Source organism: Apis laboriosa, unplaced genomic scaffold (assembly GCF_014066325.1).
Source record: "Apis laboriosa isolate Shangri-la unplaced genomic scaffold, ASM1406632v1 scaffold79_cov154, whole genome shotgun sequence".
NCBI classification, from domain to species: domain Eukaryota; kingdom Metazoa; phylum Arthropoda; class Insecta; order Hymenoptera; family Apidae; genus Apis; species Apis laboriosa.
The window spans coordinates 42,555-68,938 of NW_025224475.1; the positions used below are offsets into that span (position 1 = coordinate 42,555).

The window sequence follows — 26,384 nt, forward strand, 5'->3', positions numbered from 1 at the left end:
AAATCGAATATTGTTTTTAAAATGGCGTCTAAATGGGGGCGCTATAATCGTTTGCATCCATGCGCTTTACTAAATTGTGATCAGTAGCGCAGAAGCAAGTATCGGGAGTAGTTGGTGGGTGTTAATTTTTTTTATAACATCTTACCTCGTTTAAAAGACGAGTGGCTGATACGCCAAGGAAGATACTCGCTGTTGTACTTCCGCGTGTACGTGCCCGAAAAATGTAATATGGCGATGGTCGCGTCGAACATGAGCGGCCACATACAAAAGCAGCTCACTAGAAGTCTTGAGCGAATTCTGGAAGAAGCACACTTAAGTGGTGAGCTCAAGCTTAGCGGTCGAAAACTTAAGGATTTTCCAAAAGTCGGAAAAACAGGCTCTAGTAAATATAATCTTCAGGATACAGTTATTGCCGGTGAGTTTTTTGACCTTTAACTATAAATCATTCTTCTTTCATTTAAATTGACATTTATACATAGATAAATATAAAATAAGAAAAATAAAAAGAATTATATCTAAAGAACATGACAAATCTTTTCGAATCAAATATTATATAATAAAAATTATTTCGAAAAAAATTTATTTTTTTCTTAATCGTAATTTTTAAATACGTATTAGTTTGGTCGTGTTTATGTCATACTAACATATCTATATGATGCCGAATTATTACTCTAGATAGGTATACATTATTCAGATTACAATTAATCTTTTATTCGATTACACGATTTATTTTTCATTCGATATTTCTTATAAAAACAGATTCGAAACGACTAAGTTCTCTGTATTACTCTTGAAAGAGAAAACAAATGAACACGAGTAAGACATATCTTTTGCGAAAAGATAGTATTCTCTTCATGGTTCCTTAGTATAATGAATAATATGAAATATTTAAGCGTTACATAATACATAGAAACGATGTAAATATACGGTACAAGCAATAGCAAATAGAATAAAATATTTATATATAAATCTATTTACTTTCTCTTATCTGTTTGTATAACTTGTCAATTAATATTTACATAAATACATCACACAATCATATTATAATATGTACAGAATATGAAGTGGATAACAATTTCTTATATTCTTCAATTTCTTTTGATATTTTTTTATACAAAAATAATTGATTAAAAGAATACATTATATAAAATTATGCATAAAATAAAAATTCGCATAGAGACATTATCATGACACACCCGATGTTTCCTGTTACCGCGATAATCATGTATTCGACTATCGTTCATATCACCGGTACACCACGAAGGAATTACGTGTACAAAAGCATAAGAGTACTCCAACTTTTTAGACTGTCAATATTATTGTCAATTAATCTAAGAACTTGAGTCTCATCCTGCTTGAAAAAAACTTTTGCAGAAATATAGAAACCGATCGATTCTCCGACCTCGATTCAATTCTAAATATGATTAAATGCGATTCAAATATAAAGATAACACGATTATTTGTCAAGAGTAAGAATATTATCGATAGTCCTGATAACGATGGATACAGGTAGATACAATTAATATCATGTATACAGCAGAAAGATAATTTTATCAGTAAGGATTATTCTTTTCGAGGTTAAGTTATTTCGAACTTGCATTGATCGTACGATATATTGTATATTGTACCGTATATTGTATATATATGTATACTATGTTATGTATTTATATTAGATGAAAATATAATGCAACTATATAATGCAAGTGATCGTAAATTAACGACAATTAAAATATATCATAAATTTATAAACTATCAAGGATTCTTTTAATCGATTATACTTTTTTGCGCGCGTGATCTACTATAAATTCTTTCCCGTTGATCGATTCAGATTTTTTTTTACAATAATAAAAACAGATTCCTTCAGGCAAAAATACTATGTTTTTTAAAAAATTTCTATTAATTTTAAAATACATCACAATATAGAATATATCTATTTTTGTAAAGAAAAAATACATTCAACGCCATGAATTTTAATCAGGACTAGATCGTGATTGTTCGTTCGTTGCAAAGGAACAAATAATCATCGTGGTGCCTCGTTGTTGCATTGCCAAGTAAATGAGATTTATCGGTTTTCGATGGTGATTTTTCATTGAACGAAGGAGACGAGGTAATTTCGATCGGTATTCCTTGATGTTCGAGCAATAATGAGACTTCAGAGAAAGAGAAATTTTATGCTATGTTACAATTTCGCCGGGAATTATTATCGAATGGCCCATGTCAGACCTTCTTACGATGAAGTATGACGATGACAGAAGGGGACGTAACTTCATTAAGGAACCCCAGGTCAGTTCACGTCGCTACAAGGGATTCGACGAACCGCGTTTCTACGTTGCACAAATCTATCTATTACGAAAAGGAAAATTACGAATTCTCGTTATATTGTACGCCAACGAATTCTAGCTTAGAGTTTCTCGTGGAATAGATCCTGCGGTCTCCATTCACCACGGAGAAACCCGTGGGTTTGATATGTCGCCTTTATCGAAGAAAGAGTCGATCTATTGTCCGTGACGCATACAAGAACCAGTAAAAGCAAACACACGACACGGTGGTCCATTCGAGGAGAAAAGAGAGAAAGGAAACGAGTTGGATGCGCGAACGGACAGGTATATAGAGACTTGGCAAGACGATTACTACTTCGAACAAATTATTTCCTCGTAGTCAATATATCGACTATTAATGACTTTACTTCACGAGTTGAATGAAGTGAATTGCAGTGTACTGAAACGAGAAGGTGAAAATATGTATCATAAAGATAACAAGATAGATAGATAAATAAAGATTCTGTATCATGATACACTCATGATACGGAAAGAAAAAGCTTCTATCGATTATGTCACGATGTGACTAGCGTTTTCTTTGAAAATGACGAAAGAGAGGATAAGGGAGGCAAGATTCTTTTTTTTCTTCTTTTTTCTGCCAACTGCCTCAAGTGCCTTTGTTCAACATTTCAATCATATCATCAATTTCAATTCAACAAACTTTAAACTGTAAGATTTTAAATGGACTTGCGATTTACAGGCAACGTGCAATTACATCTAATTATTTTTCACCATTATGAATACTTATCCGAGCTCCTTGTAAAAGTACGTCGATGGAGGGAACATCGTAATTAATAAAAAGAAAAGAAGAATTGGAATGACTGCGTCGATCGAACAGTGGAGCGATCGGTCTTCGTCTCTCGTCAATGTTCGTTCCATTTCCCTCTTTGTTCCGCGGCGAGTTACTCGTCTCTTTTCGAGCGCGGTCGAGTTCGCGACAGGTGTCTCTCGGCCGAGAACCGGTCTAGCGAATCGAAAGCGTTTTCTTCTCGAATCGCTCGAGGCTAATTCAGTCTCGGAGACGTCGCGATGCTCGAGACGGATTCGTTCGATTAATTCGTGGCAAGGATCCATCTTGGAAAAAAGAAGAAAGTAATCAGCGTCTTCAGCGAGCGAGATTCTCGACAAAGTCTTTCGCGATGAAAAGACATCAGAGGTAGTCACTATACAAAAGCCAAGCTGATGAGCGCACTCTAAATATCGAGGAACGCGTTATGACAGAAGGAAAGAAAAAGTAAAGGAGCGACGAAGGGGGAGGGCAGCCACCATGGTTATGGGAGAGTCCCATGGTATGGGCCGGTCCGAGCTAAAGATAGAGACGCACCGCAGCTGCAGAGGCAGGGGTGCCAACAGGTCGATACTCCATAACGCGTTACATCGTTTGCATCGCGATAGCGCCGGTGCTACTCGGTGCTATCTCGCGCTCTTGTCTCTCTGCCAAAGGAGCACTCCTCGAAGATGAAGTCTCTCGAGTGCTCGCCACCCATCCGAGGGGTGGAAAAGTCGCCTCCTCTCCCTGTTTCCGTCCATCAAACCACTACCAGTAATAAACCACTACCCGACGAACGATCGTACTACCGGGGAACGACGATATTTCGCAACCGAAGCTTTCCAAGAATGGGCTGGCACGCGTCTCAAGAGGGACTCGCGAAACTTTGAATTCTACGACTCGCTTGACTACCAGTAAGTCGTAAAGAGGAACTGTCGGCGGCGTTTTCTTTCATGCACGCGTCGAGAACGCGTTTCAAAAACGTTTGCACGCAATTTTACACGTTTACTTTTTAAAAGAGAGATGCTTTTACTACTTGGCGCTCGATAAGTATCTCGGATAGGAAATGACAACGATGACGCGACGTGTCTTTATAAAAGGAACGTGTCGCTATATCACATGATACGTAGCCATGACTTGCATCTAAAGATCATATCGCGCACGTTTCGAGAGTACGCGATGAATGTTTCCGATATGAGCGAGTATCTCGCCTGCCCTCGAGATACGATGGCCTATTTGTTTTTTCGTTCAAGTGCCAACATAACCGTATAACAAATATTTTAAACTTACTCTTTCAACCAAAAGATTCGACGATAAATGGTCATACATTTTTTTGTCAATTCATCCCGTCAAACCGTCTATTTATTCCAATATTCTTATAATTCATAGAAAAATAATTATTTACCGATATTGTCTCTTCCTTACCTTATTGGAAGAATATCAGCTCTTGTGCAAAGTCTTGGAAAATTATACGAAAAATTATTATAAAACAGAATCTCGAAGATTTTTACAACCGTACAAATATTTACAACGATTATCGCGTTAACGTTCGTCGTTAGAGCGTTGTTAAAAAGACACATTAATTAAACACCTTGGATTAAAAGTCGAGTTCGCTAATTAGCGTTGGCGAACGCGGATAGAAGAAAGAGAGCGAAGTAGTCGCGCGTAAAACCGCGTCAAAAGCGAAGCCAGTATTTTTGAAAACGTGCCGTTTTAAAACGGCGCTTTGCCCGTTTTGCGACACGTCGCTAATATGCACCGGGTTACGATTGTATCCACGGCATATGCGCCAGTCCCGCGCGTATCGCTCGTGCGAGTCAACGCGGTGGTTTCGTTGCCGAGTTATAATTAGCAATATCGCAGGGCCGTCTACCGTCTACTCGCGAACCCACACCGTATTTTTAATCGGCGATCTTTGAACGGACATCCTGCCTCGCGGCTGTTTCGCTCGGCCCGAGAACACGGACGAGGTGTCATTTTATTCGTGAAGGGGTTACGCGATTCGTTGTTACGTCACCGATCCCGCGTGTCCCGTTCGGTTGCGATTCAAGAGGGATTTCATGGTCACGACCTTAGCCGACCTTAGCGACCGAGCCGATCGGATTGCCCTCCGCGTTCCGCTTTGCGTTCCACGAGTTGGTGAACTGGGTCAGCGTTGATGGAGTCGGGTGATCGGCGTGAAAAACCGCGCACCCGCGACTCTTGGGAAAGAGTGGGTTGCAAGATAATCCGCGTCGAGATGAGCACCGACGAGTGCTCTGCAAACGGTACAAGGGCGAGCGATATTAGAAAATTTCACCGAACCGGTGGTATATATCCGTGTAAAGAGCACCGTGTATCGGGTAACTCGAGCGAAAGATGTTTGCCGGGACTCTCCGTATCGATCACTTGAAAACACGAGTGCACGGCGTATATTCGTTGAAAAGCTGCTCCTAAAAAGCTTTTAAAAAATCGGGTCAATCGTTTATCGCCTCGCTTTTTAATATACATCGGATGGCCTTTTTCGAATCCTTTAGAATCCGAAATCTCGCTTGAAGAATTAACGAATGAACATATCGAATGCTCTCGTTGTCGGAAACGTTTCTCGACATGGTGCAACAACCGCAAACGCGGTAAAACGCTTAAGTCCGTTTCGATGGGAAAGGAAGATAGATACGTCGATCGACCGCGGGCTTAACTTGGCGCGGTTGTCTCGAGTCGTGTTTTGTGTCCGTCGATAAATCCTAGCCGCATTGCAGATGCGAGAAACGCGTCTTCCCTTCTTGCCTTTTTCGCCGAACGCCAAACGAATATAAGCGAATAAGTGGCAGTTTTACGCGAAATTTTTGGTCGGGTCGTGATTCGGTACGGAGGGCACGTACCTTCTTGGAAATGGGACCTTCGATGAGCATCGATAGTCGAGACAGGTAGAAGAAAGGGACGATCGCTAATTATCGTTCTAGGTAATCTCGTTTGTCAGTTTATGCACGTGTTGTTACGTGGCACGAGTTGAAATGAAACGGTACGGAATACTGTTATGGTTCGGGCTGTTATATCGTTACAGGCTAACGTTATAGATGGCTAATGAATGTAATCAAGTTATTCTTGGGTCGTCGTACGATAAGCCGTCCCAAGCTTCCATACAAGATGATCTGGCGAGGTTAACGCGTTGGATCCTTTTCAACGCAACGAATCTTTGGAAAAACGGAACGAGCATCGATCGAGCGTGATATACTCGATTCATTCGACGTTAATTTTTTAACGAGAAATGACGACAAGATGATCAGAGTCGCGGCGTAAATGGTGAAATCCACCTCCATTCGTGCGATTTAATGAAAATGACACGGTTCGTTTGAATTTTTTCTTCCGTGTCACTTCTATTCGTGGCTGTCCTACATTCCGCGGCGCTACTTTATCTCGCGTTGCTGTTCCGTCTTTCGTGAAAACGTGCGAATTTCTGCCGCGAAATTACGTTGCGCGAATTCTTGACGAGCAGAGAAAAAGCATATATATATATTTTTTTTTTTCCTCTCTTCTGATGAAAGACGCGACAACATTTATGCGGGTTCTCTTCTCGTACGACACTTCATATCTGCACCAGACGACTGGAATTTTTTTATTTTCCCCGCTTTGTTCCGCGAAACGATTTTCCACCGTTGAACGAGCGGGTAAATTTCGCGCGCGATGCTTTGTTTGCATATCACCGAGCTTTTTTTTCTGCTCGCGACAAGGGACTGTCTCACTCCTTTTCAAACTCGAATCTTTGAACCTGGTCCGCACGATCGGCCGCTTTTATACCTGTCGCACAGCCTTGAATCCCGCGACGCGACCCTAATCCATTTCTTTTTCGAATCTTTCCTCACCGCTTATGCCTTCCATTCGCGGCCAACTGCGAGGGCTTGTCTGTCGTTTACCAACTGCTTTAATTCCTTTGATTTCGCTAATGCATCGGTTTTTCTTCGCTTTTCCACGAAAAGGGAAAAGGGGAGGGAGGGAGGAAAGAAAAAAGAAAGAGGGAGCGCTCGATTCGAATACGCCGACCGCCACAACCCTAACCACGCGGTAGCCCGAAAATTACCGTTTCAAAGATCAAAGCGCTTTCTTTTTTCTATCGTCTCGACCACAAACGCCTTTCGACCATTCGTAGAATTCCTTCATTTCCATTTGGAAGGACGAAACTCCAAATGTGCAATTAGCCATTTCTATTAGGTTATTGCTTCGCTTTCTAATGATCGGTTCGTTAAACGACATACGAGCGAATAAATAATAGTGATGACGTTCAAACGAACGACAATACCGTAAAGGAGACGCAATAAGACGATGGAACAAAGACTGTTAAACGAGTCGAAGAGTGTTAGCTAGATTTAGCTGATTGCGTTCAGAGATCCGTGACAATGGATCACGTGAAATATAAGACGCGGAAGTTTACGATGCACTTGAAACCTGGACGCATATCAGGGATCGAAACGATAAAATCCGATAGGCAACGGAAAAGTACCATTTAAGTATCTTTCTCCGATTCCGGATGTTTGAAGTTGAAGAATCGCGAGCGTGGATAATTACTAGGTCGTCACGCGATTAAGGCTAACCGAATCTGTATCTACCAAGCTTCGTCCGTGACTTCAATTAGAAGATACCGGGTTCAGAGCCGGCCGAATAATTCGCGTGGAAACAAATCTACGAGGCTGCCGTTTCTCCTCGATCTCGTTATCCGAGAGTCTAAATTAGCCTACTCGTTAACGAGCAGTTCCAAATGCACTTTGTCTCCGAGAAATCCAAAATAAAGTGGCCTGTCGTGGTATGAACATTGTGCAGGATATAGGAACAAAGTGATGACGAATAGGCAAGAGAGCGTATTGTGCGTGGAGTAATTGAATTTCCTATTAAGTCTTTATAGTTTTCCTATATAGTTCACAAGTGGAATCGGATGCAAGACAATGTTTATTTATGATTTTCGTGCGTGAACATAGAGTCCACGATCAATTTACATTTTTATTGGATTCTTATATCTCAAAAATCGAATTTGATTGGTAAACAGAAGAAGACGATGCAAGATGATTTCGATCTTTTGAAGTATGATTTGTAAACATTTTCGAGCGAATGTTGGATTAGGATAGCCGAACTGTAAACGATAGAGAGATAAGGAATAAACAAGAGAGCGGCTTGAATATATAGTTCCGGATTGCTGGTTAAGAGGATTCCGAATTTGAATCACAAATATTTAGGTCCCCTCGTATTTTTTTCTTGCTCTTACACACTTGAGAAATCCTCATCGCGATGATATTTGGCGTAGCGCGATACGGTCGGTGAAGAAAGTGTCATCGATTCATCGTCGATGACATCGAACAAAAGATATGTCGACGAGAGAGTGCGTTCTTCGCTCTAGTCTCTAGGGGAATGATGACGAACCTGTATACACGGTCTTTGTTTCGCGGTTACGCAGCATGGTCGCGAACAAAAGGACTCTACGGTACGATCGAACCAGGCCCTTTCCAGCCATTACCATAGATCTTTCGATCATTTTCGCTCCCTATATTTCGTTGCTAATGTATTTTCTATGGACAAATCGTATATAACGATTTATATTGATAATCCGCGTACATCGTCCAACAATATTCAGACGATATCATTGTTATAGACACGTTCTCGACACTTGTCCACTCGATCATTATCAATTGTTCGATCATTGTCCGCTATCTTTAAAGACACAAATCTTTTAAAAACGAGACATTGATAATCGTGGGGAGGGCAATCTCTTCCTTGGCTCGAAATTGTAAATGCGAAACAACCTCGAATCGTTGATAGAGATATCGTGTTTTCTAACGGGGAGACGGGAAACTGTCACCCGATAGGTGCAAACTCGTTGAAAAAAATGCTCCATTCGAGCGAAACGCGTTGGTTGCGCGGGTGTAACGCGATATTTCGACTCGTTATCGAGCGTGGTCTCGTTACACCCTGTGCACCTTTCCTCCGTATCCCCAGGTCGCTCGGTTTTTTCTACCTCGGGTATTAGTTTTTAGGTCAAGGATGGTGGAGTCGTGCAGGCTGGAAACTCGGTTCGCGCGCTGAAAACGGGAGAGGAGGAGGGTGGGTAAACGGGAGAAGAGGAGCGAGGAGAAACACTTGAGTGGAAACGGGCTTTTCGTAGCCAGCATGAAAGAAAGCAAACGCTGCTCTTCCACGATGCACTGCAATAATTGAAGCGCCGTCGTTGCGAGAAAGAAAGAAAAGGGAGGCAAACTCTCGTTTCAACGGACGAAAGAAGTTTTTACGCCTTCGTGAAAGCGCGCAACGAATGAATCGATTGTTCACGCTTCCGCCTTGGATTTCACGCATCGCGAGACGTTTAACGCGCGTAATAGACGATCCATTTTTCCCCCCCTCCTCTCTCTTCTATTTACCATTTAAACTTAACAAATCTCGATAATATCCGGCTCGAAACGAAATCGAGAGAGAAGGAAGAGGACGCGTGCTTTGTTGGACTAACTGTGATACGTTCGTATACGGCTCGGCGTATATACACGCGTGTAAGTACACGAAGGCGTGCATGCGTACCAGCACGCTCGAACACGCAGCATGCACAATGCGACGCACTGTTCGGCACGTATTGGCTGCCACGGTCAGACAGCAGGAGTATGGAAACCGGCTGCGCCCGATACTACCTTCTTTATTTTACCTTCTCTCTCTTGGATATTTCCCCACGTCGGAGTTTAATTCATGCAACGTTGAATCACCAACTACCAGATGCTCGACGGACTCGTCCTGCTAGTTTCGACCGGTCCCCGACCGACGACATCGCCTCTCCACGGTCCATCAAAATTCTACCAGACTTTTGACGATAATAATACGGCTCACCTAGCATGAACCAACACGGTTTCGACGATAAATCTCTCGGAACGATCGATTCGTTTTGCAACTGCGCGTTGTGCCGCGTCGTCAATCGTAAACTCCGTTCGAGCTTGTTCGATTCCATCCGCCTCGAGTTCGATCGAGTATGCGAGTCGTGTTGGCACTCGCGTCCTCGCGTCGCCGGAAGTGGTGCCGGCCTCTTACAAAAGCGACCGAGGCGTACGTTCTTTCTCACCCCCTCGCCTCGCTTATTCCTTCCTACAGACTTTTCTCTCCTCGCTTTTGACGCGATCTCCTCACCAATGACACGGCAATGGCGATGGTTCAAGGGCGAAGCGACCGACCACCACCGACCCTCGTCCCCCCCAGTCGTCTTGACGCGACTCCGAGACCATAATTTCCTCCCTGTCCCTTTACCCCTTACCCCGTTTTTGCTTTCTTTGTCCTCCGCCTCGTCCTTCCCCCTTTTCACCTCCTTCCTTTCCACGCGTCCTCGACGCATCTCCGTGCCGGGAATCACGGTAAGAGTCAATTAGTCTGCGCGCAAGGTGCGGCCAAAAAGTTCTTCTTTCTCTCCGATCGATCGACCGACCGGCCGACCGAGCTCGCCTAACGCCATTCGTGTCGCGAGAAAAAATTCTTCTCCGCCACGTACGCTCCTATTCTCCTTCAGTATTAATTGCACGTTTAGAATCGATCGTTAACCGCGTTATCGGTCGACAACGTATCTAGAGTGGAATTGAATCGATTTTGTGCGGAACACGGGCGGAACACGGCGACTCGTTAACGAACTTTTAACGTCGTTACCGATCATTAGTTCTCGAAGCATTTGCCACGTCCCGAATGATTTTATTTTCCAACAGAAAAAGCTCGGGAAGAGGGTGGCTCATGGGACACCTTGCGCTGTTCCTAGCCAACCCCCTGGACGATATCTGCCATGGGGGCGTTATCGATCGGCCAACCCTCTGTTTCCACGGTTTCACGGCGGCCCTTATGCGAGCTCTTATAACCCCATATATCCCGAGAAGGATAACTTAACATCGTTATGGTATTTTCTCTTGCGTTTTATCCCTCGTTCCTTGCCGGGGAACACGCTTCTCCTCCTCGTCTATCCCGACCATATTGGCCTCTGCGTATTATTATCGATCTTGCATTATCGTGTAAGATTTCCGAGAGAATCGGTCGTCAAAGTTCTACTTGCTAAATGGATTTATATGCCTCTCTATCTATCTTGTCCTGTCCGTTTCTATCCTCGAATTGACGCACGAGACAATTTTTCGTCATGGTCGTTGACCCTACGTTTTGTATCCGTATTAGTTAGCCGAGGATTTCGTGACGCGGCACGCCCAAACAACGCCGCTACTCTCTTTCTCCGCTCCCGTGAATTTATGCAAAAGTTTATACCCGGAGAAAAAGAAATTCTTGAAAAATTAAAAAAATTTCCCAGCAATTGAAAAGTTTGCAGCAAAAAGCGGGGGGGCAGATTCAGTTTCATTCTGTTTTTTCTTTCTTTCTTTCTTTCTTTCTTTCTTTCTTTCTTTTTTTTAACGTCAAATCAAAGTAATAATTTTTACGACCAGTCAAATTTCAATTTCCATTAAATTTTTACGAATAGATTCGCCGCAAAGTTCTCAATCGATCGACTAATTAACTCGGGATAAAAAAGAAAACTTGCTCCATTTTTTCCTCGAGTATTATAAATTTATTCCACCAGGTCGTCGTCCTCTCTCCTCTCTGCGATTACCATGGAAATCACTAGGCGGACATTTTCCACTGGCACGCCGGCATATACGTTCAACCAACCCTTTATGATTGCGCGAACCGTCTTTCCGGCGTTATTGTCTTGTGCGTATGCATAAGCAAGTGGGCGCGCGGCCGTGCGATAAAAATGCAAACACTTCGATCGACGAGACTTAGTATTCCACCTATGTCATGTTATTAGCGGTCGGAGGTGTTCGGTCCGGCAGCCTGGTTAAACGTCGTTTTATTTAATTGTCTTTATCGTAAAAAAACGCGTCAACTGGAGGCCACGCCCATCCGTTGGCGAACGACAGTATAGCAAGTTTGCACAGCGTCACGCAAATCTATCGCGTATGGTATGGTATCGATCCCTCGACTGGACCTCGACCTTGGTCCTTGGAATCGCCTGGTGCATCGACCCCTTCGTGAAACACCCTATATACGTGGCACAGTCAATTTTCGATTACGATACTTGTATTGTAATTAAGTTACAATGGCGGGTCTTTCGCTCCACAGGGGTCCTCCTCGGCTTTGGAGATCGTTTTCCAATCGATCCCTCGTCGACGTCAGGTGCGATTTCTTTCCCGAGGGAGTTATATACAGTATCGGGAGGACAGTAAAAATTGTTTAGTTTCGTTAGCACGAGAGAGTTACGAGGATGACACAGAGACGGAATAGGGGTTGCTATTTTCGTCGTACCATCGCCAACGGGCCGACGCCCTTGCCCGACGATTATGCGATCGACCGTGTACCAATGGTTCCTCCACGCTTTACTTTCCACCCCATGGACTCGTCCCCGTTACGCTGGTGGGCGTGCACAAGGGATACGTAATAAGTCCACGTGCAAATAAGACTCGTAAATCGAATCGAGATCGAACGATAACGAACGGGGCGTACGGAGAAAATTCGTGTATCCTGTTGACGATCGATTGGCAATTTCCGTTCCGATCGCGTAAACTGGATAATCGAAATCCAATTTCCGAGTTATCGAAGAGAACTTTCCTTGTGATTATCGTTTTATCCCGCGTGAGCTTTTCTTTCTCGACGACGATACGATATTTCGAAAATAGAAAAACGCATTTTTCGCGCATTTATTTAAATGTAAAAATTATCGGCACACACATAGGGGGTGATGCGAGCGATCGATAGACGCAGAGGGTTTGAAAAGCTGATGGCGCGAAGGAAAACGAACTGTTGGCTAACCAACTCCCGGAGGAGGAAACGAAAGCACACAAGCGGTAGTTATTGATCAGAAAGGAGGCTCGAAGCCAGTAGCAGCTGAGCCACCCTTATCCTTTTCCTCCGGTTTCGAGACCGTACACGCACGTGACCGTCGCACCCCATTCATAAGAACCCCCAACCAACTCGAGCACCACCCTAACCGGAGCACAGCTGTTGCTACGAGAATCCTGACGATGTCTCCCGATTAATCGAGGTTCCTCGAGAAGTATTATGTTTTTCCCGTAGCGTGGCTCTTATCAAACCGACATGCAATGAACGTCTCCTTTTGTTTCCTTCTCGTTGCAGATTTATCGAAGAACCGTTTCGCCGAATTGCCGGAAGAGGTGACGGAATTCCTGTTCCTCGAAAAGCTCCATCTCTACCACAATGCCATAAGAATAATACCGGAAACTGTGGTGATGCTACAGTCCCTCAACTACCTCGATCTTAGGTGGGTAAGGACAGGAAGTCGAGTGGCCTGGTTCACCGCGTGATGCGGGCTTAGAATTAACTTAGAACGGAGACGGTTTTGTTCGCAGTCGCAACCAATTGACTTCTCTACCTCGGGAGATATGCAGGCTACCGCTGCAAACGTTATTGGTCGCTCACAACAGATTGGCATCTCTGCCGGACGAATTGGGCAGGATGTCGGCGTTGGCCGAGCTCGATGCGGGATGCAACGAAATCACGAATCTGCCACCCCGCATGGGCGATCTCGCGCGACTTAGGTCCTTAGATTTGAGGAGCAACATGATCGTGCACCTGCCTATAGGTAGGTAAACGCTTTTTTCTTTCTTTTTTTTTTTTTTTTTTTTTTTTGTATTTCGAAAATATACTGTCGTCACATTTAGATAAAAAGCGTCGGTCGTCCATGATAAGTAAAAGCTTTCTTTAATTCTTTCCATCACGAGTTTCGTTAAATCGCCGATAAAACGAAACTTGAAATTCGTAATGGTGAAAAACCGATCGTTCTTCGCAGAACTGACGTACCTGAGACTCGTAAAGCTGGATATCAGCGGCAATCGAATATCCGTGCTTCCGAACGAGATGAGGAAAATGAAGAGTCTGGTCGATTTTCGGTTGTCCGATAATCCTTTGACCTCGCCACCTGCCTCGGTGAGCATAAAGAAACGCGATCGAGATCGATCGTCGAATTATCGATCAACTTTCCCCCCTCCCCCTCTGTTTTCGCAGTTATGCATTCGCGGGCGAACGCACATCTTTAAATATTTGGAGAGACAGGCGGCGAAACACGAGAGAGCCAGAGGTGGCCGCGCTAGGAGGACACCTTTGGATGTTAGAGGTCACGCGACTTTGGACACGAGGACCCACAGGCGACACAACGTAGACAGTGGATACAGCACGAGCGACGGCGTCGACAAACGCTGGTCTCAAGAGATTCACAGCGCGGTTAGTTTCCTCGTCCTTCTTCTCGCTCTCTTCCTATCTCTTCGTTTCTTCTTCTTCACCTGGCTCTACAACAAGCTTTTCGGCTACGAAACTTTGTAAATCCCGGTACAGTACAGATAACAGGCCACGTATATATACCACGTGGAAAAACCAGCGTAGTAGAAACTAGTTGCCTGGCAACTACTATTCTCCTGTACTTCTAACTGATCCAAACATGTAGAAAGAACGGCAAAATAAACTTTCAAACGCACGCAACCACGTACACGATTCTACGATTTCTCGTAGTACCTCCTGCTGGACACCTTTTTGCGCGCAGGTGCACGACGGTGAGATTCGAGGGTTGTGGCGTCAAGAATGCTCGCCCCTTTCGATCACGTTGCCTCACGAGACGGGCGTGAATGGATCCTGCAGCGGAACCTCGACTCCTAGTACCATCTCGCCTGGCGAGCACACGTCTCTCGAGGATGAGCTCGGCAAGGTAGGTATCCGAACCGCTTCCGAAGTATCATTCAAGCATCGAAGCGTCATTCGTCTTCAGCTTTTCCAACGTTTTAGCCTTACTTTACTCCAACCGCTGTGCACGAGCGTACATGATACAACGTCTATATTTAGCGAGTGTGAATAGAACTCGCGCGCCCCCCCCTTGAAAATGATATCTGTGTTGTCGAGTCGCGCGCTTGGCCGTCGTTCAAGCCTCGTTGAATGACCTTAACCCATTGAAAGAACTCGTCTGCAACGTCTCTCGCGATTAACGCGCACGGCACGCCAACCGGCGCGCTAGGAATGCGCTCACCTTTCCTCCGCTGATCCCTCTTTCTTTCTCTCTCTCTCTCTCTCTATGTCTCCAAGATGTACCATGTTTACAGGCAATGATACTGCACGATCAATTGGAAAAGAGGAAATTAGAAAGGAGCACCTCGGAGAATGGTGCCGATGTCAGAAGACCGATGACCTCTGGTTTCTATCACGCGTCGATTACGCCACCCGGGTAAGCGAGCTGTTAATAAACCAATCATCGTTCCTGTCACACTGCATTACATGGTTGCCTAGTGATTTTTACTCGTCAATAGAGTAGAGCTTAAGCATCGGTGCTGTTCTTTTACAGTCCCCTCGAATCCGCTCATCTGAATCAAACGTTGCCGGTATCGACCAACACGCAATCCGTGCAACCGTTGCAAACTTCGACCTCTACGAACGCTACCTCGTTGATGAACGGAGACGAGAAAAGGCCGCTCAATCATATTCAAACTTACAGGTATCCTTCTGTATCTCTGTCTCGAAATACGGATAACACGATCGATATTCTACACCGTCGATATTTTTCCCGTTTTAGAGAGTATAAAGAGGCTTTGAGACAACAAAGGGCAAACGAAGGGCCGAGCGTGTACAGGCCGCGAGAACAAGTTACACCGCCAGGCAACGAATCGCAGAACAACTCGGAGACGACGGATTCGGCTAGTAACAAAGACGCGGTTGCTTTGACCGGTAAACAGATCTTCAACGAGGAGAACGCGACCAAGAGACCGGTGCAGAAGGTAACACCGTCACGCATCAACTATCAGAACACGCCGATTATCAACGGTAGCAATAACGAATACAACAATAAGAACGGGAAATACCTCGAGCAGCCGTATAAGAAGCCTAATTCGCCGATCAAAACATCCTCGAGCATTTTATCTTCCAACACGAGTCCAGGACACGCACCTAGATTAGTCAAAACCGCTGTTGGTTACGTGGAAGGTAAAAGAACATTGTGCGGAGAAAATGAAAGAAATGGAATGGTATGATAGATATTGGTATAAAACTATAACGCGATATCGATGATTCGTGTTAGGTAACAAGAGTCCGAACAGGAACGGTGGAAGTCCAAAGTCTCCTCGATCGGTTACGTGGAACAGCAACGTGCCGGAAAAATATTCGTTCACCATGAGAAGAGAGTTCGAGCGTGCCAAGGAGGAAGCTGACTTGATCGAGCAACTTCGAAACGTGGGTATAGGAAAGGACGAAAGGGATCAACTTTCACGCGTTAATTAATTGTCACAACAAGGAAACGGATATTATTAAAATTTGAGTTTGTTTTTAGCATATTGAGACACGGTTGAAGATGGCTTTGCCGGAAGATCTCGCCCCGGCGCTAACGGATGGTGTTGTACTTTGTCACTTGGCAAACCACGTAAGACCCCGATCGGTTGCCAGTATCCACGTTCCTTCGCCAGCTGTGGTAAGCGTTTCTCGGCTAATCTAATCGAGTCGATGATCCACGCTCACGAGTATCAACCGTGTATAACGATTATATTTCATTTCACAGCCCAAGTTGACAATGGCAAGGTGCAGGCGTAACGTCGACAATTTTCTCGAAGCGTGTCGAAAGATAGGCGTTGATGAGGTAAGCCATCGTCCCGATCAATCTTTATTGATCAATTTTTCGAAAATTTTCGTGCTTTGTCTCTCGCTAATGGTCTCCCGCGGCATGTATTAAACCAATTGCTTCTACGTGGAACAAAATCATTTTTCTTTTCTCATTATGACCGTATTCTCGATACTACTATGATCTGCGAACACGTTCGGATCTCTTTGTCGTGGAAGCACGGTCAAAATCCAAGATCGAACGCAAAATCGTAACTAACGCTTCGACAGCAGCCGATACCGTTTGTCCATGATATTTCCAACAACTACTAGTCAGTCCCCGATTTTTATTCAGTCGATTCGTCTTTTTTTCAAAATCTCTATCGTTCCAAAACAAAGAGAGAGAAAAAAAAATAAATAAATATCGGAAAGAAGAAAAATGCAAGAATTCGAAGGAGGAAGTGGAGAGGAGCCAAGAAAGAAGCTTTAGTTGCATGCGCCTCGTATTCGCTTTTGTGTCGCTCGTCGCTTCATCGGAGAACGCTTTAAACGCGTCTCGTTCTAGTGTCTTCACTTCTCGGCTTTCCTACCACGTATCAACGTTTCGATTGGCATATATATATTTCAATTTTTTGACCAAGCACATCGAAGAATTTTTTAAAACTGTGATTCAATTTCCATCTTCTCGAGATAGGAACCAGAGTTGGGTATTTTTTTTTCTTTTTTTTTTTTTTTAATTTTTTTTTTTTTCAAAATTATCATTATCAAACAACGAAACGATACCCAAATCTGGTAGACACCATTTCTCGATGAAGCACCTAAATCGAATAATTTGAAGCAAAATTAAAAGGTTCGAATCGTTGATTTCGAGGAAGGTGACCCCGCTTCGAAGAAGTAAAAATGATAAAAGAGCAGAGATCCATTGTATAAAAAAAAAAAAAAAAAAAAAGAAACGTCCAGCGAACGTAGTAGAGACTGGGACTGAGTAGTATCGTTGTTGGTGTTGCAGGAGGTGTTAATGGACGCGGACGCAATCATGGACGTGGGTTACATGGACGCGTACGGGCTGGAGGCTCTGGCGCGTCTCGTCTCCGCTCTTCTCCTTTTCCGTGACGAGGGGGAGAACGATAAGAACGAAGAATCGGCCCCAGGTTCATCCCATACGATTCAGGATCGCGTTTTATCCGCGATGCTTTTTCTCACATTCCTATCCTCCCTCGTTCTGCTCTATTTATTCCCCATTCCCGATTAAAAATAAGAAAAAAGAGCGACCAAGACGAGCACGCCAGAGTGCAAAACGATGGAACAAACGACGCTCGCAAGAGAAAAGCACAATCGAAGATTACAATCTGGGATTACTCCGATATATATCGAGTATTAATAACGAGATTTGACAAGCGCGATACGCGACGCGACGTGGCGCGACACAACGACTCGGCCAGAACGATTTCTTAGATAATTTCATCAGTAATCGGTATTTCTCGATTCGTTTGCCAAGCCGTCGAGTCGCCCGAGATATAATTTTATCGCGCGACACTCCCCTCGTCTCTTCCATCCAATTTAGTGTTCTTAGAGCGGCACGATATTTTTATAATTTCTCTCTCTCTCTCTCTCTCTCTCTCTCTCTCTCTCTCTCTCTCTCTCTCTCTCCCTTCCTTTTTCTTTACATCCTCTCGTTTGCTTTACGTCGGGGTGTGAAGAAAACGGGGTCGAGTGTCGCGCGGAATCATCACCTCCTTGGCTAATTGCGAGCTTATTTTAACCACGATACACAAGAAACGGGGAAAATTGTATCCAAGTTATTTATCGTTCGATTTTTCGAAGTGTCTCGTTCTTTCGATTCGATGTAATTTCTTAGCTTTTCTTTCTATTGTGATTTTTAATTCATTTCGTTAAATGAATCGTCATCGAATTCACTCGAGACACTCGAAACTTTTTGAAGAAATATTCTTGAAGACAAACGTTAGTTTAATCCAATGAGCTATTTCAAAAGAAAGCTTTGCTTGTACGTTCGACTTAATTTATATTCGATTCTCAGCTCTAGCTTAAAATTAATTAGCTTAGGGTTGTTCCGTTTGTTTGCCTCCATCGTTGTGGCTTGAGGGAGACGCTTAAAAATTCCGACGAATTAGTATTCGATAGGCCCTTAAGTATTCGAAAGGCAGCTTGAATCATTACATTTAGTCCGCCTAGTTATAGAGAGACCGCTACGTAGTGCGTAGGTTAGTTAACCGTTTTTTGTTTTGGCATAAGGTGTTCGACAAGAACTCGAGCAAATTATATTTCGTTCTCGAGTTTTGGTCGTTAAATACGATTATTTCACGATGAAAGAAGGTATATAAAAAAAAAAAAAAAAAAAATCAAAGAGCGCAATCAAAGTTGAAAAGACGCTCGCATATCAAATGGTATCGCCTGTATGTATGTACCTTGAACGAATGAATCGTTCGTTTTGATCGCTGGAATCGTTACGATCGGTGGGATCTATCGTCGAACAAGATCTATCGAGAAAATAGTATTTTGCTACGCGAAGGGATGATGGCCGAAATATGATTAATTGGTTATTCAATAATATTTCGTTCGGGAAATTTCTCATCTTTCAATGTTTTTAAATTCTGATTTTTGTTTCGAATATATATATATATATATATATATATAAAATCTCTTTCGGAATCTCTCGAAATCATTATTGTGGAATCAAGGAAAATAACGAAACGAAAACGAATAGAAACGAATTTTTTAACTGTGTATTCTTAACGGCATCATCCAGCACACGTAACGTGTTTTGAATCACCAAGATGGCGAAGTTCAAAGAGATGAAAGGGGAAAGAATCTTCGTGTGTACCTCAAATGGTAGTATTTTTTTATTGTTCGACCAATATAAATCGCCTACGGCTCTTTCAGGATTGATGGGTCTGTGATAGGTAGCCTTCGAGTACTACAGGATTCGCAAACAAGGTGCTAGAAATCTCTTTATGTTCAAAGATTTCCTATTTTGGTACGTAGGTTTAACGCACAATTCGAACTCGAAAAAGGAATTCTTATTTGACATTGTTTTATTGTTTACGAGTTACGATCCCTCCCCGAAGGGATCGCGGCAACGATAAATTTTGCTTTCTCTCGCTCTCGAGATGAAAATGAGACAAGAAAATTTTTTTCGTTGGAAGAGGAACGTTTAACGAGAGCGCTCACACCTCACACCGACCAAGCAATTCGGTCGTAGCCTAAGATAATCTCCATATTTTCGTATAATTCGCGTTTGACAAAGAAAGAAAGAAAGAACAAAAAGAAAAAATAAAAAAAAAAAAAAAATTCGTAGTAGACGTAAAATACGTATATCGTTTAGAATATACACGCGTCTAATTTATTCTACATATATTCGTACGATAAGAGTTATATTGTATATGATAAGGAATTTGAGGAGGAACGAATCGCTTAGGGTGCGATTACATTTGAGATTAAAATTTTCGAAAATCGTTCCCGTTAACAATTCTCGAGAGTTTTATTTTTAAATATATCGACATCCTCAGATCGAGTCTTCGAATCGCGAGAAATCTTTGCTTCCGGTTGTCACTCCACGGACACGCGTCAAGTTGAAAAACGAATTGTTTTGCAGTAGTTTAGTGCCAAACGCGTCAGACAGTCGAACCGTGTAAGTACTTACAGACAATACGCATCGCGACTCTGTTTCTCCCAGATGCACAATTTCACATTGCTGCTAGCGTGTCGAACGAAACAATACGAGTGAACACGTGCTCCCACAACGTATTCTAAACGAAACAATTCTGGGAAATCGATCGAGAATGTACAAAGAAAGAAGACGAGAAACTAAATGGTTTCCATTACGGTCTAATACTTGATGATTTACTTGTAGAAAATTTTTTTTTTTTATACGGTTGACTCTTTTTAATACGAAAATATTCTGTATTTTGAACTAATAATGATCGCATAGATGCGCGTGTTTACAAGATAACAGTAACATGACGTAAAGAACGAATACATATATTGCAAGTATGTCAACGTACCATCAAATTCAAGGCGAGCTGCATCTTCCAGAATCATTTATTCAGTTTCTTTTCGTTTCTATTCGCGCAGCTCGCATCGATCAGCGGCAGAAAGTTTATTTCTAGTCTTTTGTGTATTGTCCTTCTTAGATATCTACTCCTATCTGGTTATATTTTTATTTTTATTTTTTATTATATATTATATATTTTTATTTTTATTTTTTAAAATATCTTGAAATATAGGTTCGATAGGTTTTTTAACTTTTAAGTAAAATTAGGAAATTTTATTTACCTAATTTGTACAGATCTTAGAACAAGATCTAATTTATTTTTCTTATAAAAATTTTAATTTTTACATACGTTTCAAAGCAGCTAGATAGGATATTTTTCATTAATCAAGAAGAACAATATTATTTAAGTTTATCTTCAGGTATTTAAGTTTATCTTCAGTTCTAGTCAAACTCGACTTGTTCTTTTTTTATTATAATCTTTGTTTTCATCTAAGTTATATACGTTTCTTATTCACTGGTGACTTAACGCTTAACTCGTTACTTAATTTTATGTTTGTTCCTTTTATATGTATTCTTCCACATCTTTTCCGATCAATTTCGTCGTCATTCGTCGACTGTTTGGGCGTGTAAAGTTCTCATTCCTCGAAAATAGAACGCGTTTAAGAAAACTAATTCGTACTAAAACACATTATTTCGCACAACATCAGGTTCAATGACGACAATTATGTATCAGTATTATTTCTTCGTGTTACAGATCGGACAAGACTTAATTGCATCGAATTAATCGCAACCATAAGACTGCTTATTTCATTTTAGTTTATCGTCTCTTCTGTGCCCTGCCGCAATGGTTTTCTTTTCTTTTCTTTACGATTAGTTTTCGCTTCCGTAAGAGGCTGCGTCCTTCTCTCTCTCTCTAATCGCGGAAAGATGAAAATGACAGAAAAGAGGCGCGATAAGGAGACCGAACACGAGATCATTCCGTTGCATTTTAGCTTGTATAATTGTATAATTTTTGTAAAGAACAGAGAGAAAAGAGAGCGTATATATACATATTATAAAATAGAGTATATTATATTATATTATATATATTATTATATTATATTATATTATATTATATTATATTATATTATATTATATTATATCATACTGTATTGTATGGACCACAGATATATGGTACGTTGATGCTACGTTTCTCTTTGGTTTTTTAAATTGTATACGTCGCAGACTGTGAGCTTAAAATCTTAATCGCTTTTTCTAAACTCGGTGCTTCGTTTTTTATATCTTGTTGTTTTTTTAAGCTTAAGCTTTCTTGTACAATTTTATCGGAAAGGGAATAATTTTTCCTCTCTATTGTTTAATTCTCGGAACGATCGCGCTCGTCCAACGATTCAACATCGTCCACACGTACGACCAATCTTTTCGTGATCGTTGAACGATCTACGACACGATCGCTGAATGGAACGCGATCGTTCTTTCTGTATCTCTCTCTCTCTCTCTCTCTATTTTCTCTATGATCGAATCTGGATTCGCGACCACGTTCGCCGAATGATTTCACGGTGACTGTGATAACGGTGAACGTGGGCGGTGTATCTCTTGCTTCATTTATACACGCTATACGCACAAAGGGAACACGATTACACTGCCAGAGCGAGTCGATTCCGATTGCAATTCATTGGAAAATGGAAAAATAAGATAAAAATTTTCGTACACCACGTTCACTTGATCCGAAAATCCTGATTTTAATTTCGCCCACATGGAGCAATTCTTTCGAGGAAAAATCTCTCGAGGGGATGAAATGAAATCGTGGACTTTCACCATGTTTTTTGGATAAATGCAACAATTTCATCTGCGAATATTTTTTATAATAATATACTTTCCGTATACTTAAGTATTTTAAAGATTTCATCTTTTCACCGTTAATTGAATTCATATAAAGTGTACGAAGACTTTTTTACATCATTGTACATCATCGGCTTCAATCCTTTACGCTTGGACTTTGCTCGAGTCCCCTAATTTTTACAACACTTTGTATTGCGTGAAAGAAAGAATGAAACGCGCGAACTCGTACAAATTCGATTCCTTGGAGAAAAAGAAAAAAAAAAAAAAAAGAAAAATTCCGAGTCGCGCATCTCTTTGCGTTCCTACGTTCTATAATCTCGCGTCCCGGAGAACAATCGTTGGGAAGCTCTTTTTCTCACCTGATCGAATAACATTGCTACTATGATATTCGATTTTTCACTCGAGAGAGACGTACTCTGTAACACCGATTGTACGACTACCATAACGATTGTAATACTATTTCCACTGATAATAAAATATTCTTTTGATATAATTGTTCCACCACGATGACGAGCGGTCGTGTACCACCCTGTACATTATCATCTCTGCCGACGAAACGCTCACCTTCTCGCCGATTATCAATCAAGCTTGAAGTATTGATATTAAGGACAACATTTTGAGCAACTTTTTCCTATGCATATAACCGGTGAATGGCCTTTTAGTTTCCGAGTTTTATAAATGTAATTTTTCACGGATGAACGGATTAATGATGATCGCACGCTTATTGCTTGTCATTTTCAGAATCTCGTGTGCTGCGCCAGCGACGTGCTGGAAGGAGGTCGAGGAGTGGTACGTGTGGCTGTCACGGTCTCGGAGCTGCTCAGGTTCCATCAGTCACGGTCACCGTTGCAAACCACGTCATCCTCGAACGTGCCGAACCACGTGTCCGCTTAGCGCCAAACGATATAAAGACGATGAAATCGGATAAATAATCTTGTCGACCATGAAAGAAAGACGGACCCGCGGCCATGTTTTTCCCGATCGATGTGTGTACCAAGGAAGAATGGACACCGACACCAACGTCTTGTCATTCGTTTTTCTATTACTCGAGACACGTGATTTCGTTGCACGTACAGGCACAAACGAGACGAGACGTTTCTCGGGTCCAACTTCTCAAGATCGAACAATAACGCTATAGAGGATCGATAATCTCCAGATTTTTATACTCATTACGTACGCGTCAGATACGATCGCGTGTCTGGTCGTATACCAGCGATTTTCTCTAAATCAAAAAAAAAAAAAAAAAAAAAAAAAAAAAAAAAAAAAAAAAAAAAAAAAAAAGAAAAAGAAAAAAAGAAAGAAAGAAAGAAAGGAAAAAAAAGAAACAACGACGCGACATCAAAAATATTTAACGCAACGTTAGACTGCGATCAATCATGACACTTGATTTATTATAAGAAATACTATACGAAACTTTTATATCGGAAAAACAAAAACGTATCTTTGTACGAGAAAGAGAAAAAGAAAAAAAGTAGCAGGAAACTAGGATATAAAATTAAAGCCTAGTTTCATAAAAGAAATAAGATATGAACGCGCGAACAGCCGTATTAAAGAGAAGTTAGTAAATATCGGAGACACTTTCTCGGGCTCGATTTTGCGAGATCTCGAAGCAATGAAAAAAGTTCCTACCTGCATATTGATTAACGCGTATCATATTTTATAGTTCTTATATCGATATTAGAGCCAAGCATTATCTCTAGCAAGATAATTGTTTTCGGTGATTCTGAGGAAAAAGTCGTAATTTTACGAACTTTTTTCGTTGTGTTCCACCGTTCAATCCCAATAAAATGTCTCCTATATCTATTAACAGCCTGTATATCCGTGCTTTCTAATAGCTGGTAATTACGAGGCATTTCGATATCGTAACGTGGAACAATAATCGATCGATCAAATCAAAAAAACGCGATGAATGATAAAACAAATTTTGCGCTTGATCAAAACATACCTATTGGAATTTTATCGATATTTAAATTAACTTGCAATTAAGTATCTTGTGAATCGAGCATGCATATGTAACTAAAAGATGAATTCGCGTAGTTTAAAACGAAATCCAGATTGATAAAAATTTTTACGCGAACCAATTCAATTATTTTGTTTTACGAACGATATTTGATTCGTTTGTTCCGCGATACTTTAACGAGATTTTGTTCCCCTCCAAAGAAAATACTAGGAAGCTGAACCAATCCAACCTTTAAATCTCAGAACGATGCATACACAATCTACTGCGGATTAAGTAGGTTTCTGCGCGAACGAATGGTAAGTTAGTTAGTACGTTTCCAATATAACCGACGATCGATAACAAGCTCGATTGAGAAAATTTTGATCGTCGGCAACGATCTCGAACGAATCGTTGATATATCAAATATCATTCATACTTTTATGTAAAATTAAGGCCTAGGTGTTCACAAAAATATGTATCGTTAACGTTGCAATTTTCTTTTATCTAATAGGCGATACTAAATTATTTTATTCTTTATTATTTTATAGTTTCAACGCATATTCGATATCGAGTTGTATCTTTTATCCTTGAAACGACGATTCCAACTACTGCCACGATTTCATAATATAATTTCTTGAAACGATAAAACCCCGTTAGGTGCTAAACGTAATATCATTAATTGTAATTTCTTATATTCGTCGCAAACTTTGTTTATTCTGTTTTTTTTTTTTTTTTCATTTTCATTTTTATTTCATTTTCATTTTTATTTCGTTTAATTTAGGAATGATCGCGTAGAAGGAATTACGAAGGATCTCATATGTCGTGATCAGTAAGGAATCGAGCGATTACGTCTCGGTATCTCGTCAGAGTGTTCCAACGAATAATGCGCGTTACCGATCCGAGCTCACCCCGACGAGATATCCAATGTGGAAGATTGTACCGTGTATTCGTATTTATTGTGCCAAAGATATATATATATATATTAATTTTTTCTCTCTATTTCTCATCAAGGACGAATCTTTGCAGGTAAGCAACGATGTTTATGAAATAACGTCGAAGAAAAGAAGACGACTACTACGATATATCGAAGATCGTTCGACAAGATTTTGGAGTAATGGAATAAGACGATAAAGACGATCATCGTGCCGCTTTGTCTGTCTATCGAACGTCCTAATCTCCTGCGTCGAGTTCCAAGTGGAATTAGACGCGATTCGTCCTTTGATCACGGCTGCATTATCGTACTCAACTTTTCACATGTCTCTTTTTTTCGATTTTTCCTCTCTCTCATTCGTTCTCTCTCCGTTTCCCCTTTCTCTTCCCTTCTCGCTCCCTCAACCCCCCAATTTCACATTTACGTTTAACTGGACCAGCACTTCTCGTTTATAGATATATATGCGAATTCGTCAAGCGACGCATCGCTGCGGAATTGTATCGTTCGCTCAAATTACGTTCGCGTTTCTCGAAAAACGAACGCGTTGCTAAATTGGCCAGCCGTTTGAAACGTCTCGATCGACCGGCTATCGTTATCAGCAGTATTATCCAATTAACCCACCGATACAGGCCTTTTTAAACGTGTTCCGAAAAAAGAATCTTCTATCCACCGTTGTGATTACCGTGTTCCATCCAGTCGATCGATTCGTATTCGAACTCGCTCGCCCTCTCGATTGATACCTAAATACACCGCACGTAATATATTTAAAGATTAACGGATACAGTGTATAAAAAAAAAATAATAATAATAATAAATCGAAAAAAATCGACGTACGTCCAAAATTGTTTGCTGCATTCATCCTAGGAGAACCTCGATCCCACTGTTCATCGTCGAAATTTACAAAAAGGATTACAAACGATCTCGCGGTTCTCCGCAACGTTCTTCGATCTCTCGCGATGGACGGACGCTAGTCGAAAAATTCGAGCGAGGCTAAGAGAAGAGAGAGAGAGAGAGGGAGAAATGGTTTGGTA

General features: G+C 41.6%; 1 protein-coding gene across 2 annotated transcripts; it reads left to right on the forward strand.

The window, feature by feature from the left end:
- The first annotated feature begins 42 nt into the window (after positions 1–42).
- LOC122719510 (leucine-rich repeat and calponin homology domain-containing protein) lies at positions 43–26,178 on the forward strand. Of its 2 annotated transcripts, none has more exons than XM_043945398.1 (13): positions 43–415; positions 13,183–13,327; positions 13,416–13,648; positions 13,856–13,992; positions 14,071–14,286; positions 14,603–14,764; positions 15,153–15,274; positions 15,392–15,541; positions 15,620–16,026; positions 16,121–16,272; positions 16,370–16,507; positions 16,595–16,672; positions 17,642–22,973. In XM_043945398.1, the coding sequence occupies exons 1-13, from the start codon at positions 229–231 to the stop codon at positions 17,882–17,884; spliced, it is 2,370 nt and encodes a 789-aa protein (XP_043801333.1). In that variant the 5' UTR covers positions 43–228; the 3' UTR covers positions 17,885–22,973. The 2 variants fall into 2 exon arrangements, with proteins under 2 accessions (XP_043801333.1, XP_043801334.1); XM_043945399.1 differs by lacking the exon at positions 17,642–22,973 and adding an exon at positions 23,225–26,178 and having other exon boundaries at positions 44–415.
- Positions 26,179–26,384: the final 206 nt, after the last annotated feature.

Bases quoted from the DNA above. Each gene is read 5' to 3' on its own strand.
- LOC122719510 (XM_043945398.1), top strand. From the start codon at position 229: ATGGCGATGGTCGCGTCGAACATGAGCGGCCACATACAAAAGCAGCTC. The intron at 15,542-15,619 runs GTATCCTTCTGT...TTCCCGTTTTAG, and splicing joins AATCATATTCAAACTTACAG to AGAGTATAAAGAGGCTTTGA. The intron at 16,027-16,120 runs GTAAAAGAACAT...GATTCGTGTTAG, and splicing joins CGCTGTTGGTTACGTGGAAG to GTAACAAGAGTCCGAACAGG.